The 11,797-nt window shown below is 34.5% G+C and overlaps 1 protein-coding gene across 1 annotated transcript in view; it reads right to left on the bottom strand.

The window, feature by feature from the left end:
* RhoGAP1A (Rho GTPase activating protein at 1A) overlaps positions 1-11,797 on the bottom strand; it is an 80,620-nt gene that overhangs the window by 50,716 nt on the left and 18,107 nt on the right. Inside the window, exons 4-5 of the mRNA XM_089636654.1 lie at positions 11,456-11,636; positions 2,309-2,555 (exon numbers count right to left, since the gene is read on the bottom strand). Of these exons, the coding sequence (XP_089492780.1) occupies positions 2,309-2,555; positions 11,456-11,636 (428 nt within the window). The remainder of the gene's footprint in view (positions 1-2,308; positions 2,556-11,455; positions 11,637-11,797) is intronic.

The raw sequence follows: 11,797 nt of genomic DNA, 5'->3' as shown, positions 1-11,797 counted from the left end.
TCTTTGCAAAACTAAGACAATTGTGTGCGCCGAACACGCGTTGTGATATCACGTGACCTCCGAACATTGACGAATGTAACCGAAGAAACCCGAGCACTTCGCGGACTGACTGGTCGACGTTTGACCTTTGAACCATAGGGAAGCAAGTGTTATTTTTTTATGTTATATTATAGTATTTAACTTTGTAGTCATTTTTGTACATATTTTTGTTTTCTTGTTTCTGCATTTCTCCAACCGTTTGCTTATGGCATTTGTAAATCTACTACCTATTGAAGTAGACCGATTTTGATTTCTGTTTTCGTATTTTTTTTTTAGATAAGTCGTTATATTCCTTAATTATATTTGCGAAAGTTTCGGCAAACGCCCCATTGTCGTCGCTAGTTATGCAATTTGGTGTTTTGTCTTCTCCAGTATTCTTTCGGATTTCAAATTGAAAGCGTTTGCGTATATGTTTATTTATGCGTTTGCGTATATGTTTTTTTATGCGTTTGCGTTTATTGATTGTCGCGAATATTTTGTCATAATTTTTTTATACAATGGCGGAATACAGTGTTGTCTATATAAAAAATAATGCCAATACTTATGAAAAAAGGTTGGAAATTAAAAATAAAGGGCTTCCGCGTCCTGACCTCTCATTAAAGCAGAGTTTGTGCCGCGAAAAGCGAGAAATTCACTTGAGTTTTTAAACGTGATTGGTACGCGAGCTGTACTTGGTTATGTGGTTGCGAGGAAACCAATCGGTTATTTTGCTTCCCCTGTTTAGTTTTTGGAGGCGACCCATCGTGGTGTAAAATTGGAGTAAACGATCTTTCCTTTATTAATAATTATAAATATAATTTAATTCCTATAAAACTTTTCGCATTATCTAATAATTGTGTCTAGTGTAAAGTGATTTAAAAACAATAATATGTAGGTACCCCTCCCACTAACTTTCTTTAAGTTGTGTGACTGCTGCCGTATTCGACTATTTGATGAAGGACAACAGTAAGTAAATTTGAATTAGATATGTTTATCTTCTCTTGAATTTCTGAACCCCCTGTTAAAAAGACCACGAACCGCCACTGATTATAATATGTATATTGAAACATTATATACAGGGTTTAATATAATAATAAGTTTTATACCAAAGTTTATGAAAAAAGATATACTTTTATTACATTGTTTTGTTCCTAGAAAAATATTTCTGTGGGTATTTAAAAATAAATGACGACCTGTTATAATATATACGATATTACACGGAAAAAATATAATTTACCTTCCAGTAGTCGTAATATCTCCCTCAATTTGATCCGTCACAAATTTTGCAAGCTCTTTCGACATGCGATACCGTGCCAAAAATTCGGAATCATCCCAAATGGAAATGACCATATTATTAACACGGGGTCGAAATGTTTTTGGCTTTCGCTGTAAAACATATTGCATGACGAATTCATCTTCACTACTGACATCTTCGATAATATTAATCATGATTAATAATCGTTTCGTAACAACACTCAACAGAAGAACCTTACGTATAGAACTGTCAAATATGTCAAAATAGCGGAGTAACTCGAGAATCGCAAATAACTCGCGAGTAACTCTCGGATTTCGGGAAGTTAAAACAAAAGTTAAAAGTGACGTAAAACTAGGAGTTAAATTGATTGAAAAACGAATTTTGGTGAAATTTAACTTTAGCATTTACTTTTATTCTTACTTTTACTATAGCTAGCGTTGAAACAGACGGCTCCTAATAAACAAGAGGATTTCATATTTGAATGAAGAATCTTTACTGAACTGAATAATAAAAATATTTGGATGATTTGTATAGTGCCGTTTTTGTGCAAAATCACCTCAAGGGCGCTGTACAAATATATAATACATTTCTACAATGATCTATGATATTATTAACTATATATGGAGGTAATACACAGTACAATACTTACCTGGTAGGTCACTTAACACTTGATAAACATTAACTAATTGTTTATTAGCGAAATTTAGATACAGGATTTAGAACATAATTGGAAAATTGAATATAACTGGACGTTCGTATGACAGCTTAAAAAGGTAAGTTTGTAGTTTAGATGGTCACTATCGCTATTTCGCTATATATGGCAACTATCACTATAGAATGGCCACTATCTTAAAACGGAACAGACATACAAATTTTCAGACAGACAAAATGCAAGATGGTTGAGTTAAAAAAGGGCTTTGCTTGTTATCATTAATGCACTAGCTGAAGTCCCCGGCATTGTCCGGACTATACACAGATTTTTTTGTTTTCATTGATCAGATTGAGTTTGGAAAAAAAATTAATATTGTTACTCACCAGCCTGAATGTACACGTATTCTCCATCATTAGCGTCAAGTGGCACGCTGTCGTAGAAAGGTTCCTCCTTGGGCACGGCCTCCAGCGCCACGGCATTGGGGATGCTCTCTAGCGACAGGGGCGCCGACCTAGCACTGCCCTCGGCCCCCTCCAGCGAGTCCGAGGGGGCAGTGGCCGACAGGGGTGTGCCGGCGCCCCCGCGCTTGCGCTCCGACGAAAGAGAGTTGATGGATTCGTACGACTTCACCTGGAACAAAAAGAATTTGATTAATTAAGGTGACAACAAATTGCTACTACATAATAAATTTTTATTGCCCGAAGGTGTAACATTGAAGTCAATGGGAATAATGCTCAGTAACTACTGGGATAAGAATGCTCACAAATAATAAGAAATGTAGGCATGTACATGGTTTCTAGAACTAAATACCATAATTCTTTTATGGTTATAGTTTATAATTAAAATAATTTTCAAAGTTTGAATTTTTCGGGAGTTCCAAAATTGCACCAAATCTATGGACATGCCAGTGACGTCATCAGTCTCAAAAAGGCTACATTTTTTTTCAACGGGCTCTGTTTCCCTTTACCAAGAGTGTTAGACTCTCGTAAAGGTAAACATGTTAGTTATTATTTGAAATATGTTCTTAATTTGTAAATTTATTGTACTGGACGGGAGTCCGCACAAGACTGTAGATTTAGGCGCCGGGTCCAAACCGTGTCTTCAACCGATGAGAATGCTCCTTTACGGCCGATGATGATGATAGTAGTAATATTTATGATGAAATCTGCCTCCCGTACCCAGGCTTGGTGAATGTTGGGCACTGGGTGTGCTGTCGTCTCTGCTCGCTTCTGGCGTTGGCGGTTTTCCAGAGGAGGGCCGGCTGGTCTTGAAGAGGTAACACCAGAAGGTTTGGAGCAGAAGACTTGGCGAGGTGAGGCAGATGATGGGCAGGAGTCACTTGTAGATAATAAAACGCTTGGTTTCGGTGGTAAAGATGAACTAATTTTATTTTATTATGTGGCTGCTTATATGCAATAAGCATGACTCGCACCCGACATTGGGCTTTGAGTCCAAAAGTGGTGGGGGATTGTACCCGCGCCAATAAAGTGTTTATATGCCCCGGCAAAATGTTGCATATTCATTTTGCCGGCAGCATAGTCGAAGGTAGTCGCTTGAATTAGCGAGTTAGAAAAGATTTTGAAGGCTTACAAGAATAACAATTACATAGTTTAAATGCATAGTAGTTATAAGAATGTGTATCTTGACAACTAGATTTTTTTGTTTGTCAAGATACGATACAAAATAAGAAATGTTTGTAAATAAATGTGTAAAAATGATCTTAAAGCGATCAAATTTGTAAAATATTGTTAAGTTAGTATTTTTCCCAGGTCCCCCGTAACATAGCGCTCAGAAAGAGATAAGATTCACTATGCTACGAGGTTCCTGGATTTTTGTACACGCAAAAAAGGTAAAAAATATTGTTCAAAAAATGGTTATACATATGTGTGAAAAACAGCTTTTTTAGTATCTCCTCAGCGGTAATACATAGCAAATAGTGTTTATTTAACTACCGCCGAGAAGATGTACAAATAAAATACAGACATTTGCAACATTTAAAAATTGATTTTTCCTAGTAAATTTTACATAGAAAAAATGTGGAACATCGATCCGCTCAGCAGGTAAGCGCGCGATGCGGTATCGACGCCGTTCGTAGACCAAATTTTCAAGCCGCCTGGGCCGAAAATTGGAACAAAATGACCAGTGGCGGGGAGTGGTGATTTTGCCAGTGGCGTGGGGTAGGCACATTTTATAAATGTAAAACAGATTTTATGAAATTAAATAATGTGGTCAACTACGTCCGTTACATTTATATAATTATATTGAATTTTATAAAAAAAAAAAACAAATTTTAAAAAAATGTCAGAATCAGCAAATTCAGTCATTCCAACCAAACATTGTGTTTTAATGTGATGGTGTTTAATATTTTTCACTGGAGTTTCGTATTTTTTTTTTTTCAAATTTTTTTATATAAGATAATGTGTCCTTACTGGGGTACCCCGTTCTAAGGTTATTAAAGTAGTAAAAAGACATATAGAAGATATTACTCTTAAGATAAACCCAAACTCCCATAAAACTAGAACAAAAGAACAAGATAATGAGTGCTGTAAATAATAATTTTTATTTATTTATTTATTCATTTTTTGGGAAATCAACAGTTTACATTTTTACAGATTGTACATAAGTAAAATAGCCAAAATAAAACCAATTACGGATTTCCTCCTTGTGACTTTACGTAAGACAGCATTAGAAGAAATAATTAAATTTATGAGAAATGTGAAGTTATAATTATATAAAATAAAAGAATTGTATAAAATAATAGAACAAAATAATAATAAATAGAGTGGAAGATACTACCAGTATCGCCCTGGTGTAAGACCACCATTCAGAATTGAAACGTTGCTCCAAATGGCTTTAGCCGTGTTTAGTGACTAGATCTGAATAGCCAGGTACTTCCCCACCTTCCTCTTTCCCTTCCCCACTTACCTTCAGCCTCACAACATCCCCCAATTGGGGATGCCATAGTCTCACTGGCTCCAGACGGGAGCAGTTGGGACTCTTGTGAGGTATTCACTATAAAAAAAAAAAAAAAAAAAAAACAACAAAAATAACAAAAATAAAGGGGGAAAAAAAAAAACTAAAATTTATATAAAATAAAGATTATCGATACATTGGTAACCATAAGAATACAAACAATATTGTGCATATAAATCATATCATAACCATAACCATAAGAAGACAATGTTGTGCATATAAATCATACCATAACAGGATTATAAATATATAAATACTAGAAATATAAACATCAGAAACATCAATTCAAGAAACATCAGTGAAATACTCTTTTAAGGTCATTTTATATTTAGTAAATTCGCAATTGAAGATGTCGATATTGAATAATATGTTATTGTAATTATTACATATTCTGTTCAGGCAAGAATTTTGTCTACAGTTCGTTTTGCTTTGATCGTTTTAAACAGGATAGAAGACCGTGTTAAACGTGCAGGCACATTAAATTTAATATTATTTAGCAACTCTGGGCATTGAATATTATTATTAATTAATTTATATAGGAATAGAGCATCTGCATGATGCCTTCGTACACTTAATGAAACAATTTTAAAGTACGAAGCTGCCTCTGCATAATTATTAAATCTTACAAATGACCTGTAACAGAGATATTTTAGGAATTTGTTTTGAATTGCTTCGATTTTGTTTACGAGGATTTTATAGAATGGAGACCAAACAATTGATGCAAACTCCAGATGACTTCGTACGTAGGCAAAGTAGAGTTGCTTAATGATATTGATGTTATTAAAAAGTTTTGTGTTTCTAATGATGAAACCTAACATTTTAGCAGCCTTATTTGTGATTTGTTGTATATGAAGGTTATATTGAAGTTTATTATCAAGAGTTATTCCAAGATCACGAATATTTGAGACTGTTGCAATGTTGATGTTATTTAAAGAATAATTAAATAATGTTTTATTTTTATTTCTGGAAAAGACAATGTGATGACAAATGACAATAATTGATACAACATGTGAAGAAGAGATAGTCGTCAACTGAAATAAAACACCTTTAGATAATGCAATGTCATGCAGGCAAACTAGAGGATAAAATAAAGTTGCAGAAATAAAATCAAATCTACAGTAAAACAGTTGTTTGATTTCTATTCGGATTGTTATTAAGGATAAACGGACCACACGTTATAATCCAAGCGTTCATAGTTGGCGCTAATTTAATTATTCAGGATTTTTTTTTCATAAGTTAAACTTTAAAATATTAAGATGTAATGTTTGTTAGCACATGTACATATGGAATATAAATAAAAAAAAAATTCAAAAGAAAACACAGGTTCAGAAAGTAATGTTGGTATAAATAAAATCATTTTTTATAGCAAAAATCATAGACATATGAATATTAGTAGACCTGCCCTAAGTGATTAAAAGCGTATTATTCCCCACTCCCCATACCGGTTCCATTGGAGCCGGCTGGGCTCGCGTATGGCCTCCCGTGAATCTTGAGAATGTGACGTCATCATTCTTGTGCGAACTAGCGTGAAGCTATGGTCGAGTTCATTTTACGAAATAACACGACAAAATGGTGGCTTGTGCTATGAAAACTTGTAAAAATAGAAGTGAAAAAGAGAATAAACCCAATTGTCGTATTACATTCCATATGTAAGCATTATTTTACTTTGTTTTAAGCTTATTCACATCGTATAATATGGATCAGTTTTAGAAACATATACTATCACGCGATGGACGCGAAACACAAAGCCGTGCACAAGAATCAGGGATGTGCCTTCGCCTTTTGCGCTTTGATAAAATACATAATAGTATCATTTGGAACTCCGTCGTATTAATAAAGGATAATAAACCAATCATTTTTAAATTTATTCCACTTTAATGGCGTTATTACTAAACGAGTTTTGAATTTTACACAACTCATAAACAACACTTAATATAGGATAAATGGTTGGTTATCAATTGTGAAAAATTGGTATGTATGGAAGTAAAATGTAGATACAGTGAGCATGTTTGGAATGAAAAATGTGTGTGTCATTTTGCTGTCCGATGATATTTTTTATCTATTAAAATTAAAAATATTATATTTTTCTATCGCACGTCGCCACCGATCATATATTATCTGTGGATCATACTATCACACGTCGCAACGGACCACGTGTTAGGTACACGCTTGTTTCGTATGTACGGTACTGCTAGAACGAGAAGGAGAGCATATCATGTAATGCGCTAGGTTATACCGAGTGGCGATGTGTGATAGAAAATCATGTTTTTTGTTTTTAATTGAAAAAGTGTCATCGGACGGAAAAATGATGTCCAAATTTTTACTCCAAATACTCTTAGGAATCGCTGGTAAAAGCTGTGTGTATATAATTTCATTTGTTTTTTTAGTTGTTTTACATTTCTATTATCTTCTTAAAAGTGAAATGTTATATATTTTCTTAAAGATTTCATTATTTTATGATTAATAGGAACAGAGCGGTTGTGACAACCCTCCAACATTGGTCGAATGTAGCGATTCTCAAGTGTGCTAATCGTTTTTACTGGGAAGTAAATTATGAAACATTTATAAAAGTGTCTTAACTAAATACGTCAACAAAATATTCGACTCTGAAAATAGAAGAAATTTACTTTGGCGAATTTGGACTTCGCAAATTTGTTCATAGCGTGGCGAGTAATTTGCGCTCCCATGTAAAAATGTCTATTCATTCAAAAGCAGATTTTACTTTTAAGAACTAAATGGTGATATTATAATGCGAGATGCCTATATACTATCAGATTGATTTATTGACGAATCACAGTCAGCTTTCCCCTCTGCGTCCTGCAATTGATGGTTTTACCCCTCACTTTTAGGTTCTAGTCTATTAATATTCATATGTCTGGCAAAAATCCTTTTTCGGCTCAAATTTTGGCATGAGTTTTCGAGATTCTAATTTAGATTTTATGAATGCATCTCGTCTTGTCTTGTCGAATACACTTAGAGCTGCTTCTGTCACAGCTTTTACAGATCTTTCCACAGCCTGGGTGTGGCAAGGCAGTCTCATAAACTTCAACACTGTATCTTCTCCATTTTCAATAAGATCTTGTAACTGCTCATCGGAAATATTCATCAGTATTGGGGGTTCGTATATATTTTGTTGCCAGTCAATCATGTCTATGTAAGAACATGCATTTAAGTCCACTTTTGGCACCTCAAACATGCGCAAAACAGAATTTTTATTAACTTGACGAGCCTTTAAAATGCGTCTTGCAGCGATTTCTCTAATGTGCTTACGTGAATCTGTTATCATACTCAACAACAAGTTTTCTGGATGAGCGAAGTAACTGTTTCGAATTATAACAGGGTCCACTATCGCTAACAACTCGTTGGACAAATATCTAGTGCTGTTAATGAGCTTCCATAAATAATTTGAATTATCTTTGCAGGATGAATGTGTTTTTATAGCAAACCAGACAGGAGCGTATGATTATACGACAAACGTTGCTAAAGTCACAAGATTTTATTGTGGATTTTCTGTAGAAATATACAAATGCAGTATGCGATTAGCTCTTGTCAACCAGCGGGCATGGGGTAGTTTACCTGGGCTTCTCTGTAATAAATCAGGAGACCAGGATCCATTTATGACAGCAGTAGTAATTTCTTGTAAATATTTCTGGTCTGTACTGAGATCTGCGGATATTTGTGGAGGTAGTTCACCTTCTACCTTCTCAAAGTTGGCCAACGGCAGCGTCTCGCATATCTCTAATGCTTCATCAATTTGGCCTACAAATGATTTAGGTCCTGCAGCAGGGCCATCCAAATAGGTAAAAAAATGCCTCAAAGGTAACTCATTGGTGTGTAAGAGAAAAATTATCCATTGCAATGGTCGAGATAGTCTGTTTTCCAAAAGACGAATCACGCCTCCCACTTGTCCTGTATTTGTGTTTGTTCCATCACAGCCAACAGCCATTAAACCATATAGTGATATCTTTTCAGTTTTTAAAAAGCTGTGGATAGCTCTTTCAATATTTCTTGCACTGCCCGATGTTGGAACCCTATACCCAACATAAACAGTACCTGGTTCTTTTATAATCGAAATTCTCTAGTACAATTACTCTAAGCCTCTTCGATCTTTTTAAAACAGTTTTAGCCGTCCTGTCTTTCCTTCCATCGAAATATAATGAAGGAATTTCTGTTACTCTTTCTTCAGTTAAAATTTGCTCGCGTACTTTCTGTCTTATTCTTCTTAGTTTCATCCTATCTATTATGCCTCATTTCTTGTTTTAGAGTACGTAATATTCTATTCAGCAATTTTTTACTTTCGATAATATCCGTTCTTCCTAAAGCCATTAGTCAGTTAGTGCGTTGGTCTTCTAAACACATTTGTTCTTCTTTTGGCACTTTTTTTCTCTCAAACAAGTACATACAGCTTACAAATTCTTTACATTTACTTGCAGCTATGTCAAAAATCTTTCTACTTTGTACTCTGAACTCTTCTAACTTTTCTTCCTTAAGTTTCTTCAAAGAATTTTTCAAATTATAACACTTCGAGTGATAACTTTTTAGTAACTGTAAGATTCTTTTGTGTGTGACAATTGGAATAGAAGATTTTATCCACAATTCTTCAATTTTCGTTCAAACTATTTCGGCAATTTCCAAATACGTAGGTTCTTTTGTTGTGTTATTCCTTACTTTTAAGTCTTGTCGAACCCATTCGTAGAATTTCATCACTTTTTCATACGTAGGTAGGATATTCTCCTTCAACTCTGCACTTAGACCAAATATTGGACATTTTAAATTTTGTCTTCTAGAAGTCATGTTAATTCACTTAAAAAACGTTTATAAATAAATACTTGTGAATATAATTAACGCGCGACCTTTCACCTTGAGACAATTATCGACACTAGTTTAAACAAAACACTGCATTTCGTAGATTGTCAGGTGCCGCTACCCGCTTCGTCCCGCACTTTGCTCCTCTGTTACAGCGCCAAAGTATATTAAAATAAAGAAATAGTTGATTGCAACAGCTAGTTAACTATATTTGAATATGTTATTAAACAAAATAAACCTATTTTAATAAATTTTGTATTATTTTATAGGCCGCGTAAATAGCCCCGAAACTGTCGTTTTTGTAAGTGTTCATTGTCTTGGCGGGGGCTTTTACCATTGTCTGATATTATTTATATATTTAATGGAGGTAATTGATGGCAATTGGCAACTTAATACAACTATTCCAAATAAAAATTAGAAAAAAAAAATCGTTCCGTCCTAATGTGCAAACAAGTGTTTTTTCCTAAATAATTAAATTAGCGCCATCTACGACGAACCTGTAGATTATAACATATCTTCCCTATAACCTTAATATTAAGTAATGTAATGTCAAAAATAGAATGTGATTTTTTAAAACTTTAAATAAAAAACACTATTATGTGGCACAAACAATAAAACATCAGCATGAATACTATAACTTGTACATATGAAAATGGACATCCCAACAAACAATGATTATTTTGTACAGGCCTATTGCAAATGTACAAACAAACCTTTTAGGTATATTTAGCTCCAGGATAAGCACACTAACCACACAATGAATTAATGAATCAGAAAAGTTCACGGAAACATGCAAGATGTACCTAATTCTATCATTTGTGTAATAATAATAAGTCAATGAAAAGTGTATGTATATATTTAAATGTTAGGCACTCACACACCACACAAGCACTTTATCTGACCACGACATTGTTCACTAACCAAACATTACTGTTCAATAAGGTAAGGCCTATATTTAGATCACCTCATGACACAGCAGGGGGCACTGTCTGGAGTCATGTTTATTTTTAAATGACTTTACAAGTATTATTTCATGTTTATACATGCAGATATAACCACCGATTTATTAAATTACCCTAATTTATAACATATAAATAATTTTGTAAAATTTTTGTAAAGTATTTAAACATCTGGTAAGAGTTTTGTGAAAAGTCAGAATTTAACAGGAGTGTCTTCACAGAGGCGTAAAACTGTTTTGCCCCAGTAATTTTTCAACTTTTCCTTTAAATATAAGACACAAAAATGTTAAAAATTATTAATCTAGAGAGATCTTTTTGTGATGGTTCACCACAAATTCAAGAGACAATAATGAAATACAGATTTCTTACAATCAAACTGAATATTACTCACTTTTGTAAGAATATGTAAAAAAAAAAAAACAATAACAATTAATACCACTGAACAGATAATCAGTAGCCCCCTTACTAATAAAGGTGCATTAATTAGTTGTGTAAAATTTAAAATACGTTTATAAGTAGGGCCCTAAACGTGTATACCTATTTGAAGGAACCTGATGTTGTCAGTTCACATAAGATCTTTCGGTTCCAAGGCGACAAACAGCCAATGAAATTCATATCTAGACAAGCATGCTCTGTCCCTTTTCACCGCGTGACATTGTAGGCTTGATGGTAGTAGGAGATTTTAAAATATCGTCAGGTTATTCGTAACCTGTATTTCATTTTAAAAAACAAAATAAATATGGAGGAATATAGAAGTATTCAAAGAAAAAACAAATCAGTTGAGTTAGTTACCCTCTCGGTGATGGAAGGCGTGCCGTGCGATGAAGAGTGGCTGACCAGGGACTCTCGGGACTCGGCCCCCTGCAGCTTGCCATGCGCAGCAGTGGGGACGCCGAGGGAGGCGGGGGGGCTGTCGTCCGAGGGGGGGTCGGGCAAGGACCCGCCTCGCTTCTGGAACGCTTTGGGCGGGGGCCTGGAACAATCAAAATGAATTATTAGTAATGGGCACAGAAAAATACAATAAAAGTCAACAGTTTTGTTCAGACATGTGGCACGCGAGCTAGACAAGTGTGATGTCTATATATCTAATGTTTGTTTGCTCAAAATCTTAAATCTCCGAAAGTCCTTCACTGA

The sequence above is a fragment of the Hesperophylax consimilis genome, chromosome 10, assembly GCF_061612785.1.
Source record: "Hesperophylax consimilis isolate HC1 chromosome 10, BYU_Hcon_1.0, whole genome shotgun sequence".
In the NCBI taxonomy this organism is placed as follows: Eukaryota; Metazoa; Arthropoda; class Insecta; order Trichoptera; family Limnephilidae; genus Hesperophylax; species Hesperophylax consimilis.
The sequence above is the reverse complement of the archived record's forward strand: the minus strand, read 5'-3'. Positions and strand labels throughout refer to the sequence as shown.